General features: G+C 49.1%; 1 protein-coding gene across 1 annotated transcript; it reads left to right on the top strand.

Annotated features, from left to right (window-relative positions):
- The first annotated feature begins 1,423 nt into the window (after positions 1-1,423).
- SPOCD1 (SPOC domain containing 1) lies at positions 1,424-22,521 on the top strand. The gene is made up of 16 exons (XM_033114844.1): positions 1,424-2,794; positions 11,313-11,354; positions 12,340-12,516; positions 12,941-12,982; positions 13,139-13,199; positions 13,513-13,588; positions 14,384-14,543; positions 14,646-14,762; positions 16,431-16,556; positions 18,744-18,849; positions 19,071-19,221; positions 19,517-19,652; positions 20,207-20,296; positions 20,582-20,768; positions 21,738-22,261; positions 22,294-22,521. Exons 1-16 carry the CDS (start codon positions 1,424-1,426, stop codon positions 22,390-22,392), a joined length of 3,465 nt encoding a protein of 1,154 aa, XP_032970735.1. The 3' UTR covers positions 22,393-22,521.
- The last annotated feature ends 1,472 nt before the right edge of the window (positions 22,522-23,993 follow it).

Here is a 23,993-nt window from a genome sequence, read left to right as displayed (position 1 = left end):
CCAGATGTTTAAGAATATTTTGCGAAGTGATAATAGCAACCAATAGAAAAACTAAAAATATGAATTTAAAAAGGAAAAACTGGAAGAAGAAAGGGGAAAGGGGTGGTATGAAATCACCGTAGCAGGGAGTTAATAGATACTGTTAACATGAATAAGTCAAATAATAGAGTGTGAGTATATTATTCACAGTTGTGAAAGTAACATAAATAAAAAACTAAAGCAACAAGCACATTAAGAAAGAAAAGAAAGGTTGCTCCCAAGAGTTGGGAAGTGAGAGGACATTTAAATTTTTAAATTTCTAACTCTTCTATTGGGCTTGGATGTGCATTTTTATATGAATTATATTTTTATATTTGAGATAATAAAAATAATAATCAGGCAAAAATGTAGATCAGAGTCTGACATTTCCTAGGATTTCAGGAACTTTCAGTAACTCCCCATCACCCTAGAATCAAGTTTAAACTCTAGAACAGATTCAAGGCGCGTGGATGCCTCGGACCTCTTGTTTCAGTTACCCATCTACCCCTGTTCAGGAGCCCGTTGGATTGATTGGCACCTCCTCCAGGAAGCCCTCTGTAGGGAGAGTCCGCCCTCTGCCGGCGCTGGGGACACCAGGCCGCTGTGGTGCGGCTCTTTGCGTAACATGGGAGGTAGCGGTACGCCTGGATCCCTCAACCAGAGCTCCCCGCGTCACGTGATCCCAGCCCCTTCCCAGCAGGGGGTGGAACTCTAGGAGCGGGAGCGGGAGGGGGGGCCCCAGGTGAGAGCTTCTGGACCGGTTTGAGCCGGATTCCTAGAACCGTTGGGCACTGTCGCGGTCAGGCCTGGGAACTTGGGGGGGGGTGGGGTGTCTAGCAGAACGGAGTTGATATTAGGGGAACGGAGCGGGGTAGTGGGAATCAACCGTCGTCGGTGTCTGCTGGTGAAGAGTGGTTTAGAGCTTGGCTTTCAGCGGGGGAGAGGATCCCCGTTCTTCCGTTACTATCTGCGTGTTCTTGGGCGAGTCACTAAATATCTCTATCTCGGTTTCCTCACCTGTAGCTGACAGCCTGAAATGAAATAATGCACATAAGTAAGTAATTGATAAGTGGCAACTGTTCGTGTTGCATCCTATTTAAGCAAAAGTGTAAACCCTCAGAGATGGGAAGAACTTAAGGGTACTGTAGCTCAACCCTGTTTGGTGGCAGGCCTGCCCTCCCTCACCTGTGCCCCAGGTCCTGCTCAGGTGTTTACATCCCTGGGTTGCTGTTTCAGGTCCCTGTGGCTTCCAGGCCTCAAGAGTGGGCAGGGCCTGGGGATGGCACCTGGACGGGAGGCCTGGTGTCCTGAATGGGCTGGTGAGTCATACCCTCCATGATGAAGTCTCTTCTCTGTCTCCTCACAGGGCCTGCGTTCTGCTTTTGGCCCCTCTAAGTGGACAGACATGTCTCAGGAGGGGGCTGCAGAGGGCTCCAGCACAGAGGACCCTGTTCTCAGTCCCCCACGCAGCTGTGGGCTTTTCCAGGAGAACGTGGAAGAAGCTAGCTCTGTGTCAGGCTTGGCACCAGACCTGCCAGGGGCGAGCGCTGAGGCCCAAGTTTGGGATGGCAGAGGGAAGAGGGTTTTGGGGGAGGGGGCCCATCAGGGTGCCAGCTCCCATGCTGGGGGTACTCCTGGAGCCAGTCTGGAGGCTGAGGACCACCTGGTGGTCCTGGAAATGCAAGCTGTAGAACAAAGCCAGGATTCAGTGCCCAGCCCCAAGCTCCACTTTGGTCTGCCTGCAGTGCCTGCACGGGGGAGGGCTCGGGCCTCCAAGAGGCTCCAGATTTCTCTGCACAACATCTTAAATGAAAGTTGGCCCGGGAATCTTTGTAACATGTCTGTGGGTCTCCCAGACAGAGCTTTGGTTGGCAGGGAGAGGCCAGCAGGGGTGAAGAAGGTGAGCTGCCGCAGGCCCAGAAAGGTTGGAGGTGGTGGGAGGAGTTCTCTAGGATGTGATGGAAGAAGCCCTACCCTCAGCAAAGAAAAACCCCACAAAAGGGGCCTGCCATCCTCACCAGGCCCAGCCCCTGTGAGGGCAAGAAAGAAAAGCAGAAAGTGTGAGTCCTGCTCAGAGGGTGGGGAGGGGGCCAGTGGCTTCTTGCAGCTCAGTAAGAGCCCTGGTGGAGCCAAGCCCCAGTGTGTGGGAGGCCCCCCACAAGGTGCCAACCGGAAGTCCTTGGGAAGCCTTTGCAATTCTCTCTTTCCCAAGGACACTGGGCCTGGGCGTGGAGATTCAGGTAGAAGTTGTGTGGGATGTGCCTCAGGGACTAAGAAGTTAGAATATTTGCCCACTGTGGGGGGTGGGGCCCAGCCAGCCAGCCCCTATGACCCCATTGAGTTCCCACTGCCCAGTGGAGGGAAGTCCCTCAGGCCAGCTGCCCAGGGTTCTCCACAGAGCCCTGCACTGTGCCTGGGAGTGTCTAGAAAGGCTTCCACAGAGCGGCGAGAAGCTGAGCACATCATGGGGGCCGGCAGAGATGATGGCCCTGTCGCCTCACACAACCAGGAGGAGCTGGAGGTCAAGGCCCAGACAGCGTCCAGGGGCAGGGCAGGGCAAGTCCTCTCGGCTCCCACTGACGCTCCCGCCAGCTCCCGAGCGCCTGCAGCCAGTAAGGCTCGCTCAGCCCCATCCATGGGGCAGAGAAGATCCAAGTATGCTAAGCTGGGGAGGGGCCCAATGCCCTGTGCCCAGGACCAGGGCACAGACAGAAGCTCAGACAACTCCACCCAGGACCAGCCAGAGAAATCCAGCTCAGGAGGCTGCCCCAAACTGGTAAGTTGAGTCTGAGTAGTTGGGCTAGGAAGGGCCAGGCCAGTTTCTCAACACCTTGCTTGGTGGTAAAATTTAATAGAGCTAAAATAGGTGGGCTCTTTATGATCAGAGTCCCTCATGCCCATTTTATGCATCACAAAACTGAGGCCCACCAAATCAGGAAAGAGAAAATAAACTACATTTGCTGTTATCTTGTGAGGGATCATTATCTTTTAGAGTTGGTAAGTTCTAGGTTCAAATCTTGCCTCTGTTCACTTCCTAGCTGAGTGACCTTGGAATATTTTTTAACCTCTCTTAAGTTTCCTCATCTATAAAAAAGGAATACTAATTCCAATTTAATGGGGTTGTTATGGGTTTAAATGAGATGACGGTATAAAATAATGTTTCTAACACAGCATAAGGTACAAGTTAATTTATGTTATATTGGCTTTTTCTTTAGTGTCAACAATAGCCTTATAAGATATGCATTGGCTCCATATTTCCAGATGGGGAAACTGAGACTCAGGGAGGTTCACAAACTTCTCCAAGCTCACACAGCAAGGGAGTCAGTGCCTAGCCATGTTCCCTGTATTCACTGCTTTCTTTTCCATTGTTCTTTTACTTATAATTGTCAGTTTATTAATAATCATAGCTAACATGTTTATACACCAAAGGCAAAAGATGGCACTACCTGTTTTGGGTGTATACTTCTCACATAGTTGAATTTTTTTATCACATTTATTGAATATGTATTATGGGCTGGGTGCTTTTGATTGAATTTTCACATGAAGACCAGAGAGGTAAGGTAACAGGCCCCAGGTCACACATTTGGAAAATGACGGAGCCAGGATATAAATGCAGGCAGTCTGTTTTGAGAGTTCAGTGCACTGCCTGCTTGTGCATATTCCCCGCTGGGGAGGATTGCTGCTGGGGAATAGTACTGCTATTACTATTGGTAATTGTACCAAGCCTGCTTACCACGTGCTGGGTACTATACTAAGCACTTTATCTTCAATCTTTCTAACAACCCTATGAGGTAGATGCTGCTGATATATACCCATTTTACTGATGTGGACACTGAGGCTCAGAGAGGTGAAATGACTAGTTTAAGGCTTAACAGCAGATCAGTAGACCTGACATAGGAACCGATGAGCTGCCTGTGTGATTTACCACTATTCGGTACTATAACTACATTAGAATGCAATTACATTGTCTTTGTAAGCATCACTCAAAAACATTAGTCTTTAATTTAAAAAACCCTAATATATGTTTATTATAAAATAAAGAAGAAATAAAAATCCCAAAATGTCAACATTCAGTGCTATCTCAGGTTGACATTTTGGTATATGTCTTTTCGTCCATCTTTCATATTTATATATACAAAGAGTGCCAAAACAATGTATAGACGTTTTAAGAAAGGAAAAAACTGTATTAAAATCGTAATACTCAATATATACCAATAACAAAAGATGCATACAGTCACGTTTGACTTCTGCAATTACCAGATATAGATATAGGTCTACCTATATCTATATCTATTTTCTTCAACTAGAAGTGGGATCACGTGTGCCAAATTTTGTAACTTGATTTTTTTTGGTGTTTAAAAAAGTTTTTACAATTAATTGTTAACACAGAATGAGGAAATCCTTTTGAATGCCTCCTGGTCCCATTGCCCTTTGTCTGGAGATAACCACTATTAACGGTTAGCGGCTTGTCTCCTTTCTATAAACTTCTATACATAAATGAACACCGACATATTGTACCTTCTTATATATAAATAGGCTTATACTGTGCCTCATTGTTCTGGGACTTGTATTTTGTTTATTTTTCAAGCGCTGTAGTATTTGAAGATCTCTCCAAGTTGGTACATATTGTTCTGCCAAATCTGTGCTTTCCCTGAGCCCTGCATCATAGCAGTTACAGGCATATTTGTCACAGCTACAGGCGCTGCCAGGACTAGAGGATGGGCTGGGACTTCCTTTTCTCATTTCCAACCTCTGTAGTGTGTGGTTCAGAGCTCGAAGCCTGGAGGCCGACAGACTGGCATTCCGTCCTGGCTTGGCCACTATCTGAATGACCTGGGCAAGTGGCTTCACCTTTCTGGTATATCTCATAGGGTGGCAATGGGAACCAAGTGAGATGACATGTACTTGGCATTTAGCGTTGGTGCCTGCCACAAGAAAAGTACTCAAAAACGTTACCTGCTATCGACATACAGTTTCATCCCGCACTAAGTAATCCTGGGGTGAACCTTGCTGAGCATCTGACTTCTCCCCATTTCACATTAGTTATTTGGGCCAAGTGCCCAGGATCGGGATTCCTAGGTCCACAGCATTTTGAGGAGCTTGTTTGAACTTGGTGGTGGAGACAGGTACCCACCTGCCTTGACCAGAAGCAGCCCACGGCTGCTCCCTCCTCCCGGCCCCATCCTTGGCTCTGCGGCACAGCCTGTCTTCCCACAGCTTCCCAAATAACCCGTTGCCATGGCAACTGGTGCCAGCTGCAGGAGAAGAATTGAGGCTGGGCTGTGACAGGGACGGGCAGGTGGTTGAGGACAGGGCTGAGTCGGGCGTGGGCATAGTATCCAGCTGGTCTGGAACCCCTTCTAGGGCCCTAGCACCTTCTCCTGTAGGCAGCCTGGCTTGTGCCGGGGAACAGACAGGTGGATTCAAGGGCAGGCCCTGTTTCTTACTACGGGGCAACTTTGGACAAGAGATGTCTCTTCTCTGAACCTTAAGTTGCTCCTGTATGGAATGGGGGAGTCAGCTGGACCTCAGAACTGCTGGGAATCTGGTATATGAGATTGGTTGTGTTGTATTCCTCTGGCTTGAAATAGAGACTCTTGATGGGGGGTGGGGAGGTGGGTTGAAACCCTGTTTTCTTCTCTGTCCTGAGCCTTGCAGTGGCCAGTGAGGTCTGAAGCTGTTTTGTAGGTAGGGTGACAGGGGATGTGGGCAGGGCAACTCTGCCATTGCTACCTGCTCTGCCCATCACAACCCACAGCTTCCCAGGCTCAGGTGCCCTGCGTGTAGCTGCAAAGTGTCAGGAGGTGTGTGAGGGAGGAGTGTCTTTCCAACAGATGGGCAACCTAGGAACAGCTCTTTATTGAGTTCGTACTACATACAAAGATCTCCACCTATGACATCATCTCATATTTAATCCTCATAATAGCCTTAAAAGTCAGTTTTAATACCCCTGCTTTGCCGTTTAAGAAAACTGGGATTCAGAGAAGTTAAGTGATCCACTCAGGGTCACACAGTGAGTGAGTGGTTCAGCCAGGATTTAAATCCAGGCCTAGGTGACTCCAGAGTCCATACTCTGAGCCAGGCTGCCAAAGGCCTGGCTAAGGGGTTTGCATTTTTATGGGACTTTATTAAAATTTGTTCAACAAGCGGGAGACAAACAAGTCACCAGAAGGTTGAGATACAGACTGAAGCCCAGCAGACCCTGGATACCCAGAGGGCAACTGAATCTCCCCTGGGGAGAAGTGGGTGGGAGGGTTTTAAGGCAGGGTAGGCCAGAGGAGGGGGCTTTCTGAGCTGCGTCTGAGCAAAGGACGTAGGCGTTCAGTAGGCAGAAAAGGTAGGAAGGGCATGGTAGGAGGAGGGCAGAGCATGGGCAAAGGAGCAGAGGCAGGAGGCAGCTTGGGGTGTTTTAGGAGTGGAGCAGTTGGTGGGGTAGGGTCAGGACGGCAGGGGTGAGGTGGGAAAGATCAGCGAGGCTTGAATGGAATTGGAGAGACTGAAGTGTGGTCAAGTATCAGGAGAGGATTTCTTTTCTTTCTTTTTTTTTTCTTAAACATTTATTTAAGTGTGTTTTTCCTGGACCCACCAGCTCCAAGTCAAGCAGTTGTTTCAATCTAGTTGTGGAGGGCCCAGCTCACAGCGGCCCATGTGGGGATCAAACTGGCAATCTTGTTGTTAAGAGCACCGTGCTCTAACCAACTGAGCTAACCGGCCGCCCCAGGAGGGGATTTCTTGAGGGCAGGAGCCAAGGAGTCTTAACATCAGCATTTACAGAGAGAGCTTGCTGTGTTCCAGGCACTGTTCTAAGAGCTTTGAATAATGATAATGATCCTTGCATCAACACTATGAGGTAGATACTGGTATTATCTCCATTTTACTGATGAGAAAACTAAGGCACAGAGAGATTAAGTAACTTTCCCAAGATCACACAGATCATGTTGGCAGGAAGTATCCGATTGCATGACTATGCCACAATTTATTGAGTCCAAGAGGACATTGCAGTTGTTTGCAGATTTTTGCTGTTATATATGGCACTACTATGATGAACAGTTATGTATATGTTTCTTGGTGCATATGGGCAAGAGTGACTCCATGGAAACTTCCTGGGAGTAGAATTGCTAGGCTATAGGGTATACATACCTTCAACTTTACTTAAACAGTACCAGGCATTTTCTGAAGTGGTCGAAACAGTTTACACTCTGACCAACAATGTGTAAATTCCAGTAGCTTCATATTTTCACCAGCATTTGATATTATCAGACTTCAATTTTTGCTGAAGTGGGGATATGCTATGGTGTCTCAATGTTGTTTTAATTTTTATTTCCCTGTTACTAAGGAGAATCTTTGCATGCATTTTGACCATTCCTATTAGGTCTTTTGCCAAAAAAATTTTTGGTTAACTTTATTGATCTGGTCTGTAGTAGTTTATATATTCTCTCTCTCTCTCTCTCTCTCTCTCTCTCTCTCTCTCTCTCTTTCTCTTTCCCTTTCTTTTTGTCATTGCTTTTTTTTAAATTAAAGTGTATTGGGGTGACAATTGTTAGTAAAGTTACACAGATTTCAGGTGAACAATTCTGTATTACATCATCTATAAATCTCATGTTATTGCTTTCTAACTTAGTCATATCGTGGTCTGAGAATGGGATTTTTATCTGATATGGTAGCCATTAGACATTTGTGTCTATCAAACACTTGAAATTTGGCTAGTCCAAATTGAGATGCATTATAGGTATGAAATACACACCACATTTCAAAGACTTCATAAAAAAAAAGTAAAAATCTCATTACTGATAGTTTTTATATTGATTACATGTTGAAATGATAATACTTTGGATACGTTGAATGAAAACGAAATATAAAATTTATTTCACTTGTTCCTTTGTACCTTTTAAAAAGGTGGCTACTAGAAAACTTAAAAGTACACATATGGCTCATGTTTGTATTTCTGTTGGGCACTGCTGGTCTAAAAAATACTAGTCTTCTGAAATTTGTTGAGATTTGTTTTATGGTGCAGGCTGTGCTTAATTTTCATCTATGTTACATGTATGTGTATGAAAGAATCTGTATTCCCTAGTTGTTAGGAACAGTGTTCTATATATGTATGCAGACTAAGCTTGTCAGTTGTTTTCATTGAATCTTTTTATCAATATTGACTATTTTGTCAGCTACATTTCTCAATAAGAGAGATACATGAAAATTTCTTGGTATAATGATGATTTGTCTTTTTTCTTGTAGTTTTTTCAATTTTTGTTTTATATTTTTTGAGATTATATTGTAGATGCTTACCAATTTAAAGTTGTTACAGCTTCCTGATGAAACTGCTAATCACTACGTAGTAAGGTCTTTGCCGCCAGTTATTTTTTTGCCTTAAAGTCTGTTTTATCTGATATTAATATAGCTACAAACCTGTATTTTGGTTGGTAATTAATTGCCCATTCCATTTCTTTGCTCTTAATCTTTTGGCATTGTTGTATTTTAGAAATGGGTCTTATTTTGTAATTGGGTTTTCTTTTTTTTTAAGGTCCAATAATTTTTGTATTTATCTGAAGTATTAATCCTTTTACATTTGTTGTAGTTACTGATTTATTTGAATATATTCCTACTGTCTTATTTTGTGCTTTGTATATATCCTGCATTTTCTATACTTTCCCCTTTTATTGCCTCCTTTTAGATTGATTATTTTTATTTTTTTTTCTCCGTCTAATAGTTTGGAAACTTTCTATGCCTTGTTTGTATTCTTTTGGTGGCTACTTCGGAAATTTTAACACGAATACCTAACTTATCAAAGTATAAAGGTAGTTACTATCTTTATCTTCCTCTGAAATGATATAAGGAACTTGGAATGCTTTAATTCCAAGCATGAACCTTCCCAATTTATGTGCTGCTATTATCCAGTGAATTGGTCCTAAGTTATTTTTTTATCCCACAAATTATACACTGTTATTATAGTTTCATAAATCAATGTTTGTTTAAATTTAACAACATATTTATCATTTTCTTTGCTCAAAACTCCCCCTTGCATCTCAGCTTTTCTATCTCAGATCATTTTTCCTTCCTGCTGCCTCAAATTCATCTTTTAATACTGAGAAGAATTAAATTATGCAGAAAAACAATGACTGTCGATTTTCTCTATATTTTTATTTTATCCTCATTCTCAAAAATGATTTTGTCTAGGCCCACAATTGATAGTTATTTTCTTTAAGCATATTGTAAATATCATTCTACCTTATTTTACCTTCCATATTACTATTGAGAAGTTAGTTTAATTGCCATTCCTTTATCAGTAAAACATCTTCTGGTGAGAGGCATTATAACATAGTGGTTAAAGGTGTGGCCTCTGGAATCAGACTTCCTGGATTTAAATCTTAGCTCTTTGGTTTACTAGCTGTATGACACTGGGCAAGCTGATTAACCTCTCCGTGCCTCAGTTTCCTCTTCTGTAAAATGGGGGCAATAATAATACCAGTATCTAGCTCGTAGGGTTGTGGTGAGGCTTAAATGAACTACCATGTAAAGCATTCAGAACAGTGGTAGCATGTTTACAGTGCTATTAAAATGTTAGCTATTATTTTTTCTATTGATGCTTTTAGGATCTCTTTATCATTGGTGTTGAGCAATTTCACTATGATGTGTCCAGAGATGTGGATTTACTTTTATTTATCCTGTTTGAAATTCACTGAGCTTTTTGAATCTGTGAATTGTTGTCTTTTATCAATTCAGGAAAAATGTTAGTCATATATCTTCAAATACTGCCTCTGCCCCATTGTCTCTCCTCTCTCCTTCTGGAACTTTAATTAGTCCTTTTCACTCTATTTTTGACTGTTTCACAGTCTCTGTGCGGTGAATACATTCAATAGTTTATTTCAATGTCTTCTATTTCACTAATTTCAGCAGTGTCTAAAATGCTATATAAGCCTGCATATTGAGTTTTTAATTTTAATTATCATCATCATCATCATATTTTTCATTTCCAGAAGTTGTGTTTGGTTCCCAACCAAATTTGCTTGATCATTTTTAAAATATTTTTTTTGCCTTTCGTGCATATGTTTGACTCCTTTCATTTTGTTAAACATATTACACATACATGTTTTGTATTCTGGTCTTCTACATTCAGTATATAAAGTCTTTGCTGGTCTGATTGCTGCCTGCTGTTTGGAGCCTCATAACGCTGCTGTACGGACCCCTGAGGCAGGGGCCAGCCAAAAGGTTTTAAACTCTGAAGGACTAGTCTTAGTATTTTTCCTGCTTTCCTTCCTGGATGTCCCATTTTCTCCCCTCCCCCCTTCTCAATGTACTTTTTTGAAAGTCTGATTCATTTCCAGGGCTTAAAAAAAAAAAGTGAAAAGTCTCCTTCCCAGCTCCCAGCCCCTTTCTTATTGAAAGCTCGGTTATTAGGTTCTGGTGGATACTTCCTGAGATATTTTATGCAGATTCAAGCACATAACACACTAAAAATTCTTTTTCTCTCTTTTTCATGCAAATGGTAGCACATGACACAAATTGTTCGGAGTTTGTTTTTTAGTTAAAAAATATGTTTCCGATTATTAAAAAAAATACGTACGTGATCATAACATTTTGAATAACAACATTTTGAACAATAACAATTTTGAATAACATAAATACTCGAGTGTCTACAAGTGGAAAGCCGAAGCCCCCCTGGAATTTCATTTCCCCAGAGATAACCACTATGGCGCATCTATAAATATATGTTTACATAAATGGGCTTATGTAACAGACACTGTTTTATTTTTTTTTCTTTTTCTCCTAATAGTATGCTATGACATCTTTCCACATCAGTCAGTACTTTTGCATAGCTTAGCAGTTAAGTGCCTGGGCTTTGGAGTCAGACAGAACTAGGTTCTAATCCTAGCTCCGCGGCTTAGTAGCTATGGTTCTTTTCAGAGCCTCTCTGAGCCTCACTTCCTTTATCTGTGAAATGGGGGTAGAAATTGTACATACCTCATGGTGTTGTTCTGAGACCTTTGTGAGATCACATATGACGTGCTTCCTCCAGGGCCAGCGATCTTATAAGCCACTGGTGAATGGTGGTTTTTATTCTGACTCACCCTTTTTTAATGGCCACATAGAATCCATAGTATGATGGGCCACTGTTTATTAACCATCCCCCTTTGATACACATTAGATTGTACTCAATTTTTGGGTTATAAATGCCAACCCAGTGAACACTGAATGTACATCTTTCACTTTTCTGTGAGTGTCGTCTTGTGAGTTCCCTGCAGTGGGATGCCTGGGACCTCTGGATTCTAATCTCTGCATCTTCTTTTCTCTCCAAGGAGGAACTGAAATTGCCCTGTGGAGTGAAGCATGTGTGTTACGTAGGTTTTTACGTTTTATTACTGCCATTTTTCCTCCCTCCCCTTAGGTCTGGTGGGGTGTGTGTGGGGGGTCTTCCACAGAAGAGGCAACCCCAGCCCCCCCCACCTGCCCTCCTCCAGAACATCCCCGTGCCCCCCACTCCCTTTGGTGCTGAATCTCAGACTTCCCGTTCCCCCCAGACCATGGAACTTGACCACTCATGATAATTCTTTCAAGGATTAGCTTTCAGATCCATCTGCTTTCAAAACAATTCCCTGTGGTGAAAGAATCCAAACATACTTAAAGTGGGATAAAAGCCTAAAAAAAGCAAGGGAAAGAGAAAGAGAAAGGGAAATCTTGTTACCACTTTCCCCCTTCTACCAATCTTGGAAAGGTTCAACTGCAAGACTCAAAGTTAACACAGCTTCCTGGCAGCCATAGCAAAAAGGGGACAAGGATAGATTCTTTAGCTCATCAGAAGACTGAAACCCACTCTGCACCTTGGAGTGGTCATGAAGGGCTTTCTCTCAGGGGCGGTCGTGGAGTGCTCAGCAGCCTTTCAGAGGGGAATGAACGTTTTTGCCATGTGGTTGCTTTAGGGGAGGGGCAAAGAGCAAGTCAGTGACCCCTGAAAAGGAGTATGACAGAGCTTTGGGGGAGCGGGGGGACTCAGAATAGAATATGTGCCCCTGATGAGATACATCTCTAGTCAGGAGGATAAAAACGGTTCAGTTAACTCTGAACGTGGCTGGGAGTGAGAGGAAGATGAAAGGATGGGATGAAGACAGGCCCTCCTGGAGCACAGGCCAGGCAGAACTACTATGTGCCAGGCTTTCTGTAGGCATTGGGAATACAGTGGGATGAAGACATACAAGGTCCCTGTCCTCATGGAACTTACAGCCCAGTGGGGGAGAGCAACATAAACCATTACAGGTCAGGTAAGCACTCTGAAGGGAAGGGCCACCATGCACTGCTCAGTTCTAAAATACTCTTCTCCCCCTGCAGCTTGGTTCCGGGGCAGTGATCCACCTCCTGGGGGCCATCAGTCATGGCCGGGCAGGGGAGCTGCAGCCTTCAAAGCTGGAGGCTCTGGAGAATATGATGGAGGTCAGCTCAGCCTCACCCGCCAAGAGGTGTAGAAGGAAGGAAAGGCGTGTGGCCAGGGGCCCCACTGGGTGCCAGGTACAGAGCAGGTTTTTTACATAGGTGATGTCACTTAATCCTTCATACCTGATTCACAGAGATGCCACTGCAGCCCAGAGAGGTGCTGTGACTTGCTCATGGTCACACAGGACGCAGTAGCTAGAGGCGGGGTTAGGCCCCCACCTGGCTGGCTGGCCTGGGGATTTGCAGCTCTGATGAGTCCAGGAGCTTGTCTGGAGCAACAGAGGGGCAGGCCCTCCAGTACATTTGGAGTGGGAGCAGTTGCCCACCTTTGCTGCTGGCCGACCAGCATGTCGTGCCATCCCAAGTGCCTATAGTTGCCTCCCTCAGGAGGGACAGCATGGGGCTTTGGGGGCCACTCTGACCCCTTTCCCCATTTGAGGAGTCACTCCCTGACCCCCAGGGACCCCACCTTCTCTTCTACATCCCCTTTCTCTTGCAGGAGTGGCTTCCTGTTCAGGAGGCCCATGCTGAAAGTTCAGGGGTGAGTGCTTCTGCCCCTGCCATGTGGCCTCCCTCGCTGGAGCATGGGTCAGGAAGAAAGTGGGAGTGGGGTGGTGACAGGGGGAAGCAAAGTCCCCGTGGGGCTGGGAGGCTGGGCCCAGAGACACAGTTTCAGTTCCTTACTTCTCCCCTACAGTTTGGTCCCGTCAATGCTGCAGAGAAGAAGCCTGGTGAACTGGACGGGGGAGAGGATTCAGGTGAAGGGCAGAGGAGGCTACCCTTCAGCAGCTCTGTGTCTTCTGGGGACTGGTGGGGACTGGAGGACACACAGCTCCTGGCCCCAGCCCCACTAGGACTCTTCTCCCCTCCCTGCCTGTAGTCCTTCCCCAGAGGACTGCTGGCTGCCTGGGCGCTGCTCCCAGACAGATGGCGGGGTAGGGGTGTGGGGGTGGCTAGGTCCATGAAGGGGGACTCCTTCCTTGCCTGCCTAAGCCCCTCAGCATCGAGTCACCCGCTGCTCTGGCCCCTGAGCATCCCCTGGGGACCCGTGATGTTTTTTTCTCTCCACAGCTCAGCTCCAGCCCCAACAGGATGTTGAGGTACGGTACACTGTGGTCCGTGCCATGCAGGAGGTGCTGTTGAGTCGGTAAGGTCTTGTTCCCCACTTCCTTGGCATCCCTGACATCCCGATGGGCTGCCCTCACATACCACCACCTCCCAGGGCCATGCCATGTTCTAAGGGCATCTGTGTGTATGACTAACCCATTTTGTAGCCGTGAGGTTACTTGACCATGCAAAGAGTTAGAAGAGAGCTGAAATTGGACCCTAGGCCTCTCTGGCTTCAAGATCATGCTTTCCCATTAAGCCACTGCAGCCCTCAGCGTCTGCTCAGGTCCTTGTGGCTATCCCCCACAGCAAATGTTTTCAGACATAATGGAACTCTGTGCTGGGAGCACCTCAGAGATCTAAGCTGCGAGCTCTCATTTACTATAGTGAGACCAAGGCCCAGAGAGGGCAGGACTTTACAAAGACCACACAGCAAGTCAATGGCAGATTCAGGGTTACAGCTAGGGCCAGGCTCCATCTCCTGCCCTGACTGATTCCTTACCCCCACCCCCCAGGCTTTCTCCCCTCCATACATTCCTCAGTTCCACTGGTGGGGAACAGAGCACGGGCTGATATCTTGCTTTGCCACTGACTGTGGCCTCGGGCAAGCTCCTGATCTTCTGTGAGCATCAGTTACCCTTTCTGTAAATGGAGAATGATAATACTTCTTCCCCACAGAGTTGGGGTGAGAATAAATGGGTTCATGCAGGAAAATGCCCAGAATAGAAACTGGAATCGGCCCAGACCCTGCTCCCCGCCCATCTCCCTCCCGCTCGGGCTGAATGCCTGGATAATCTCACAGTTCTGTGCCATGGCCCTGCCCGTGTCCCCACAGCATTCGGGAGCGCCCAGACCTGGTGCTGAGCGAGGAGGAAGTAGAGGACATTGCTTTTGGCATTGAGGCAGCCCTCTTTGACCTGATACAAGCCACCAACTGCCGCTACAAGGCCAAGTACCGCAGCCTGCTCTTCAACCTGCGTGACCCCAGGAACCCTGTGAGCGGGACTTTGGGCTGGGGCGCAACGCGCAGGCAGGAGGCCCGGTAGGGGTTCTGGGAGCGGTGTGGTGTGGTGCAACCCCTGCCTCTGCCCCTGCAGGACCTGTTCGTCAAAGTGGTTCATGGAGATATCACTCCCCATGGCCTGGTGCGGATGAACTCTATCCAGCTGGCCCCCCAAGAGCTGGCCCGCTGGCGGGACCAGGAGGAGAAAAGGGTGAGCCGTTGGGTCAAGTCAGGATAGGTGACAGAGTGTAGCAGGGAGGGGGAGTGAAAGGGGGAGGCCTGCGGAGGGAACAGGGAGATGCAGGCAGAGCAGAGTGAGGAGGAAAGCCGTGAGACAAGGGGAGCATAAGACAGACAGATAGAAACAGGAACAAGGAAACGGAAAGAAACGGCAGGCAGGCAGAGAATCAGAGAGACCCTCTCCACCAAACACATTAGGAAAAGAGGCAGAAATGAAAGGGATTAGGGCTGGAGAGCTCAGTAGAGAGGTGACACCCTGAGAGGTATCTTCTTTCACTTGTTTTTCTGTGGAGCAGGGCTTTGGGGGTGGAAGGGAACTGGCAATGATGGGCCCGAGTCTGGAGTCCAGGGTCGTCATCTACCACCAATGGGGAATGGAGCCCCTGGGGTGCCTCATTCCAGCCTCAGAAGCCCCAGAAAAGGCTGGACATCTCCTTGGCGTCCCAGGCTGGGTGAGGGACCCCACAGTCCCTACCCGTCAGTTACATGCCCACATACCCTGTGTCATGGGTCTCCCCCTGCCTAGGAACTGCTAGGGGCAGGGAAGATGGGGCAGGGGCAGGGAAGATGTGGACACCACCCCGGCTTTGGGGATGTTTGTGTAGTGGTTTGCGGCCCAGGGGGAATGGGTGGCACTGATGAAGGGAGAGGGGCCAGGGCAGGAGGCCCGGTGGGGGTTCTGGGAGCGGTGTGGTGCAACCCCTGCCTCTGCCCCTGCAGGACCTGTTTGTCAAAGTGGTTCATGGAGATGTCACTCCATGGGGTGGGCGCTAAGGCTCCTGTTCTAGAAGACACTGGGCTGATTAGAATGAATAACTAGAATCCATGAGGCGAATCCATCCGCTCACTCTAAGCTGAGCTTCGGTCCAGGCACTGTAGGGGACCGGGGGCAGGACCAGGCCCATAATTTGTGGGGCCAGTGCTGAATGAAAATGTGGGGCCCTTTGTTCAACAACTATTAAGGGTTTCAAGATGCGGACAGCTTTAAGCATGGGGTCCTTCTAAGCACAGGGCCCTGTGCAGCTGCAGAGCCCACGCCCAGGAAGCCTGCCAGGAAGGATAGAATGTCTGTCTTCTGGGGGCGGTTAGAAAGGGAGAACAGGCTTTCAGGAAACATTTCAGATGGAATGACATTGCTCAACAGGAAGAATCAGGAGTAGCCTTTACTACGAGCCGGGCTCCGGGCTAAGCACTCCACATAGGCTGTTTGATACATGCTCTTACCTGAATTCCTAGAGAACAGATTAACTGAGGCTTACAGCAGAGAAGTGCTTGCCCAAGGCCACACTACCTTGTGGATCTTTATTAGTAGCCCAGCTGGCACTCTTTCGACTACACCACTTTCTTCCCAGGACAGATGGTGGGGTACAGTCAGAAGCACATTGACTTGTGGGTGAAGGCGAAGTTCAAGAAGGCTTCCTGGAGGAGGCAGGGCTTGTGTTGGAGGGTGAATGAGTGGAATATGGAGAGGCAGAGCTGAGGGTGGAGGCCTTTCCAGGTGAGGGAAATGGCAAAAGTAAAAGGGCTGGATGGAAGGGAACCACCTGAGACGGGCCTCAAGGGAGGAACGTGAGCACTCGGGCTCTTGGTGGCCCCAGACTCCTGACCCCGGGTGACCTTGGGCTGCTCCACCCGCCAGGGCCTGGAGATCATTGAGCAGCAACAGAAGGAGCCATGTAGCCTCCCAACCTCCAAACTGACCCACAAGGGTGAAGTGGAGATCCTGCGGGACACAGACCAGATGTTGACTCTGGAGGATCTGGTGGTAAGTGGGAACTTGCCCTGGGGCCAGGCAGGGCCTGTGCCCAGGGATCCCGCTCCTCACCTCACCAGCTGTGTGGCCTGGGGCAAGTCCCCTGACTACTCAGACCCACTGTAAAGCTGGGTAATGATCATTACCACCCAGGATCCAGGTGAGCGTGGGGCAAGACAGCCACTGGCACAGGGCCTGGCAATGCCTTCTCAGTGCTGGTCTACCTCCCTGTGGCCTAACCCTCAGGGACCCCATGTGAGTGGTAGAAAGGCCCATCACCGCATCTCCCCCCGACTGCAGACATTCTGACAGATCCCCAGTTGGGAAGCGGGAGGACCTGCTCGAGGCAGCGACTTCGTGTATGTAAGGAAGACACCTGCTGTCTTGGGCAGAAGGACTTATGGGTGCTCCAGACAGGGAAGCGCCCAGTGCAGTCTCCTCTTGTCGCTGGGGATCTGCCCCATCCTCTTGTCCATCCTGCTGCTTCCTCCCGCTTGGCCCTCCATCTTGCTCATGGCCTGACATTGTAGCTCAGCAGCCTTCCAGTCAAATGAACCCCTTGGCTCAGCCTCCTGCAGCCCGTCAGAACTCCCCCTGGGCTCCCTTCAGTCACTCTCAGAAGGCGGCTCTGGCTTTTGGTGGGTGTTCTGTGGGGCAGATGTTCACCCCAGTCTAATCAGCTGTGTGTTCAGGACAGGGAGTGCAGGGCAGGCTCCTTGAGCCACGTTCACTGGGGAAATGGCAGTGAAATGACAACAATCCCTGCTCCCCCCAGCCGGTATCCAGGCCAATAACCAGAACCGCTGCCTATGCAGAGGAGCCCTTGGGGGTGTGGCTGCTCCCCAACCCAAAGCAATCTGTATTCCCTGAGTAAATTGCATGGAAGTGTTAGGGGAGGACCTAAGGAGACCTGGAGAGAAGAGGGAGGAAGAGAGGAAAGGGAAAATAACACATAATAATCTTGACTCCTTATTGAACACCTGCCATGTATCCCTTTTACAAACAGTGCTCCATTCAGATCTCACAATGACCTACAGGTAGGTGATGCCAGTTTCCTGGGCAAGGAATCTGAAGCCATTTGTCCAAGGTCAACTAGTTGGCAGAGCGGGAGCTGAGATTTGAGGCCAGGCTGATTCCAAAGCCTTAGTGAGTCTTAGCACTGCTCTGGAGGTGCTTCATTGGTTTATAGGTTTATAGGGTTTTATAGGTTTATAGGGTTTTAAAATCTTAAATCTTCCTAAAGCAATGCTTATTTTGTGTTTAAAACGGTTTCTATTATGAGGAAGAAAGGTGACTTGGCAATGGGCATCAAGAGTCTTAAAAATGTTCATTCTCCCCCATTCTGTCATCTGCTTCTGAGAACTTATCCTAAGGGAATAATTGAAAGTTTAGGAAAATACTTTCTCCCCAAGGATGTCCTCAGTACCATTTGTGGTAGTGAAAACCTGGGAATGACCCAATCACCTAGCAACAGAAGTGGCGTGTACACTACCATCCACCCCATCCCGGGACTGTAGTACATGGCAAATGCCTCTGCTATAATTCATGGACAAAATAAGAAACAGGGCTACCTTGTTTCATTATGCTTCGCTTTATTGCGCTCTGCAGAGACTGCATTTTTTTTCAAATTGGAAGTTTGTGGTAACCCCGTGTCGAGCAAGTCTGTTGGCACTTTTTTCCAACAGGCTCAGGTGATGGTTAGCATATTTTAGCAAGCAAGTACTTTTTAATTAAGGTTTTTTAGACATAAGGTTATCGTACACTTAACCGACTATAGTAGAAACATAACTTTCATAAATGTACCAGGAAACCAAAACTTTCATGTGACTCACTGTATTGTGGTATTCTCTCTATTGTGGTGGCCTGGACCTGAATCCACAAAATCTCTGAGGTATGCCTGTACGGGTTGAATGTTTGATCTTAGCTATTTTAGTAAAAGGACCCCCAAACACCAATGTATGGAATAACTATTATAAAGGAATATACAGAATAGCGACAGCTGTCTCTGAGGGGTGGGGACAAGGGGTGGTTATTTTTTAGTTTTTCTATATTTTCCAAATTTTCTTTAACAAGGTCATAGTACTTGTGTAACAAAAAAATGTATTATTGGGAAACTAAAACCACATCCCTGAGGCTCCTTACTCATGGAGGACTTCCTCAGCTGCCTGACAAGTCCCTGTCTTCTCCTGTGTCTGCCAGGGGCCCATGGTGTCTACAGACTGCCGCCCGCTGGCCCCGCCTGCCACATCCAAGGACCCCAGGGAGCAGCAGGAGCACCACTTCCTAGACCCCTATTCCTGCAAGGGTAGGTAGGGGGAGACACGGGGGTGGTGGGCAGGCTGGGGCTGAGTGTGCGGGGTTCAGCAGTAACAGGGATGCGTGGCCTGGGGACAAAGTGGCAGGATGGGGGTGCCTGTGCCCCAGGTCACCTTGAAAACAACCTGCTTCAAACCCTGGCTCTAAAGGCCGGGGCTGGCTTCAGTCTGGCTGCCAGCCTGTTTCAGCTCCTGCCTCTGCTGTTTGCAGACTGGAAGCCCTCAAGTGAGCTGCCAACCTCCTCCATAACCACCAGGAGGGTGGAGGACAGTGTCTTCCAGAGAGCCCCAAACCCAGCCCCGGTGTCCTCTCCAGAGATGCCTCAAATCGGGGAGAAACCTCCCATGGAGCCCCAGAACAGGTATGGGGCTGGGTACAGGGAGACTGGGGAGGCCACTCACTAGGGCAGCAGACACAGTATGGGCTTTCCTTTCTATATGGCCTTGGACAAATCTTATCTCTTCTGTGGGTCTCCGTTTCCCCATCTGTGCGATGGAACCATCCCAGCCTACTGATTCCCCCCTGCAAAAGGCCATGCTAGGACTAGTGTTAGCACCCACAGTAGAGACACAGGACCTTCTCCAAAGAGTAAGGAGATGCTGGGTGAAGCCCTGATGACCTACTCTTCCTGGTCCTATCTCTATCTCTCTCTCTAGGCTCCAGGTGCTTGCTGGACCCACAAAGGCCCTGCCCAGCCAGCCGCCTTGGGAGGGGACTGTGGACATGTTCTCCATCAAGCGGTTCCGGGTGAAGGCCCAGCTGGTCTCAGGACACAGCTGTCGGCTCATCATGGTATTCCTGCCCTGCTTGCCAGGGACTCCCTCCAACTGACCAGCCTGGTCAGCTACTCACATCCCCATTGATTGATTCATTCACTCATTCTAAAACAAGTCATTGGCATCCTCTCTGTGCCTGGCCTTGTGCTGGGCATGGAGTCAAATGAGATGCCAGCCCTATTCCTGCAGACACACATATGGGTAAAAAAACGTGGGTAACCTAAGGCATAAAGCAGGAAGGGCCCAGGAGTAGGGGTCTGTGCCTCTCTGGCCCAGAGGAGGGTTTTAGGAGTGATCGTTGAGTGATTAATGGTCAGCTAAAGTGTGGGCTGAGTGCAGGAGGTTTGAGGAGGGAGTGAAGGGCTTCTGAGAAGTTGGAAGAGATTGACAAGGATAGGCTGTAGGCCTCCAGGGGCAATTGGGGCTTCCTGGGCGGCCACTAGGGGTACTTATAGACTGCCTGCTCATCCTCTTTGCTGCAGGCTGTGGCCTCCAAGTGGTTGGTATTGAGTTGGCCCTAAGTGGGTGGGAATCTGGGGGGGCTGACTGGCCATTGCTGCCTGCCCCCAGGCCCTGCCGGAGGTGATTCGCTCAGCAGGCTGCATCCCCTCCAACACCATATGGGACCTTCTGGCCAGCATCTACCCAGCTGAGGCCAAGGTAACCACCCACTCTGGGGCACCACCTCTTCTCCTAGCACCATATCCCCCGCCCTGTGCTCCCTTTCTCCACCTCTGGAGGAGAGGCCTGGTTTAGGATATCCGGGTCTAATTCCCACTGTGACTGCAGGATCACTGTGTGACCCTGGGCAAGTCCCTGTTTCCTTCTCCAGAAAATGGGGACACACTTCCTCACAGGGTTCTTAGAGGTTTGGATGAGACCAGGGGTGTTCGTAGGAGCAAAGGATGACTGCTCCTAAATTTGCTGTCTTTCCTACAACTGTAGGATGTCTGTGTGGTCAGACTGTACCCACAGGGGGCTCGGGACACCGAGAACTGCCGCCTGCTCTACTCTTACCTCAACAATAAGCAACAGCACGGCCTGGCAGCTGTGGAACACATGAGGGTGGTCCTACTGCCCCTGCCTGCCTTCCAGCCCCTGCCCTCCAGACTGCGCCCTCTGGGAGGCCCAGGTGAGTGTCCCAATTCCCATACCAGACCCTGCCTCCCCTCACTTGGTGACCAGATGGAGCATTGTTGACACATTCACCCGTGTCTCCATGGAGGCAAGCATGTCTCAGAAGAGAACTCCTGAGACAGGCAAATGTGATAACAATAACAATAGATCATCCTCGTGTATTGTTTACACGTGCCAGACAGTGTTCTAAAAGCTTATTTATATTAATTCATTTAGTCCTCAAAATAACTCTAGCAGAATGGTACTATTAGTTTCTTCATTTTATAGATGAGGAAGTTGAGGTAGGGAGAAAGCAGGTGACTTGTCCAGAGTCACATGGCCAATCAATAACCGAGCCTGGCTTCACACCCAGGCAGCATGGCTACAGAAACTGGGCTCCTGACCACCACACTGTACGTACTCTCTCTCCAGTTAGGCCCCTGAATAGAAACTCATGGGGCAGCCACATTTGACACAGACACAGCAGGACAGAGGCAGGACCTACAAACAGTTGACTGAAAGCATCACCTAAGGTAGAAGGAAGGATGTTTTCTCCACAGCTGTACCGGGCCGAGCTTGGCCTTATGTGCATGGAAACCTTCCAGGGTGTAGCTCCAGGAAAGTGCCTGGGGGTGGGGTGGTGGGGGGATTCATGGGGTTGTACCCATTCCTGAGCTGAGCGCTTAGCCTTTCTGGGCTGCCTGTTCTGGCGACAGTGAGGTAGACTGAATCCATAGAGTCTGACTCCACCATGCCTACCCTCGGCCAGGTGAATCCTTTCCCACACTGAGAGCAAATCTTCCAAGACAGATTCACCCTCCCACTTTTCCCAGCATCTCATGAGCCCCCATCTCATTGCTGGAAAGCTCTTCTTGAAGGGGGGCGGAATCTAACCTGCAGATCTCCTGCCACAGCCAGAATGCAGCTTCTGGGGGCTATGCATTCTCTCCTACCAGGCCTATGGTCTCTCCCCCTCTTTCTCCAGGCCTTGAAGCTACTCACTCAAGCCTGCTGCTGGCTGTGCTGCTCCCCAAGGCAGGGCTTCCAGACACAGCAGAGTCCAACCTCTTGTTGGGGAAGGTTCGCAAGATGGTCTCCTTCAACAAAAAAGTGGAGATGAGATGCTACGATCCGGAGGACAGGGGGCTGGATGTGGCCCTGAAAGGCTCCCCTCCCCCAGAGGGTACCCGGGAGCAGAGCCAGGGAAAAGACAGCCTGGCTCCCAGGGGAATTTGTGCTTGGCAGAGGCCCCACACAGGCAGGGGGAGACTGTGGGAAGAGCCTGAAACCTGGCAGTCTCCTGGGCAAGGACAGTGGCCCCCCAAACCAGACTGTTACCAGTCCTGGCATCACTATTCAGCAGCACTAGCCAGCCATTGCCAGCACCTCCACAGTGCCGCCTGTCTCCACCGAACCCTGCTCCAGCATCTTGAATTCTTGGTGACCATAAGCCGCCAGCTCCAAGCCTCACTGAAGTTGCCAGGCCAGGAGATGTTCCCCCAGCCCCCTGTACCCCTGGAATTCTTGGCCTCTTTTGCCAGCCTCTTGCAGTTCCAGAACCCCATGGCCCAGCCCCTGACTCCTCTTGGGGGCCTTTAGATGGAGCTGGCTCTGAACGTCCCTTCCCCAGAGAGATCTGACCCTCATGACCCACCACAAGAGAGGCGTTGATTCTCTCACCAGTACTGAACCCTGAACTGTTTCAGAGAGAGCCGGGCCGAGGAAGGGGGGGCCAGCTCAACCCATCTGCCCTGTTTGAGTTTCCTGTTCTGCAGTCTGGTTAGCGTTGATTTTTGGTTCAATAAAGCATTTGACAAAGTTGAGACTGCATCTGCTGGGTGGGCCACGGAGACCCTGGACCGGGCCAGGTGTGGGTTGGGGTGGGTATGTCTGAGTTTCTGTGCAATAATGTAGCATGGATAGTGCTGCTTTGCCTGGGGCTGGAGTGAGCTCCTAACAGCAGCTGCAATTGTAAGGCACCTCAGTGTGGGTTGTACCTCGTGAGAACTGAGTCTGGGGACTGACGCGTGAACTCACTGCCCCTGGCTGCCTAACCCACACCCAGAAGCAGGGCCTGGCTTGGCGGAGAGAACTTCTGGCAGGACCCCACTCTTCGCCTCCCTAGGCTTGAAAGGGTGTATGTCATGACGGGTGTCATGCGGGATCTCTTGTCCTGCTCCCCGCGCAAGAACGCAGGATATAGTGAGGCCAAAAAGGAACACACATGGAGCCACAGATAGGGGAGTCAACCACTATAGTCTCGCTGGCGGCTGGGTTGGAGACACAGGAAGCAGGAGCCACACTATCTGCAACCTGCCATCCATTTCTCTCTGCCAACCAACCTCACTTGCTAACTGCAGTTCGCTCTTTAGCAAGAGCCACTAATCTTCTTTAGCTCAGCCACCATCTTCTTGCTAGCCCCCATTTGCTGCTAGCGTAGCCACGGCAGTTATTTTAGTGGCCAATGGCTCACTGGTTACAGCTGATGGCCAACTAGCCACAGCTGATGGCCATCCAATCACAGTCGATGGTCATTTACTACCTGAGCCAGCACCTTTCCACGTGAGGCCGAGAGCCTGGAAACTGCACTCCTGGCTCTGTCCCCACACTCCACCCCTATAGGGTCTTGCTTCACAATCTACATGACAAGCATCTTCTGCGAGGGGCCCTGTGCGAGGAGCCTGGAGGTGAATGCAATATCCTGGACACAGCCAGGCTCTCTGGGCACAGCCAGGGTTTCTCAGGGCACCACCAGTCCTTCTGGGCACAGCCAGACTTCCTGGGCTTCTTAGGGTACCACCAGTCTTCCCGGGCACAGCCAGGGCCTCTCAGGACAGTGCCACTCTCTCGGCACAGCCAGACTTCCTGGACACAGCCAGGGCCTCTCAGGGTACCACCAGTCTTTCTGGGCACAGCCAGACTTTCTGGGCAGAGCCAGGGTTCTCACATATTCTCGACGGCAGCCGGTCGAGACACAAAAACAAATTATCTGCCAGTTCCACTACATGGTGGTACGTTCCCAAGCAAACAGTAAAGCGGTCCATTACATTAGGGATGGAGCCCATTCCCCATAGTCCACAGTCATTCACCAGGGCTGTGCGTTGGCCTCACAAAGTGTGCCCTCTCTGCAGGGCGAGGGCTCCAAGTCCTCCCCAACCTGGGGGTGAGGGCCTCAGCAAGCACTTCCCAGCCCACAGGGCCGCAATGACCTTCGCTTTCTCCGGCCTGTGCTGGTTGGGGA

This window comes from Rhinolophus ferrumequinum, chromosome 9, assembly GCF_004115265.2.
Source record: "Rhinolophus ferrumequinum isolate MPI-CBG mRhiFer1 chromosome 9, mRhiFer1_v1.p, whole genome shotgun sequence".
NCBI lineage: Eukaryota > Metazoa > Chordata > Mammalia > Chiroptera > Rhinolophidae > Rhinolophus > Rhinolophus ferrumequinum.
This window is presented reverse-complemented; position numbering and strand designations above follow the sequence as displayed.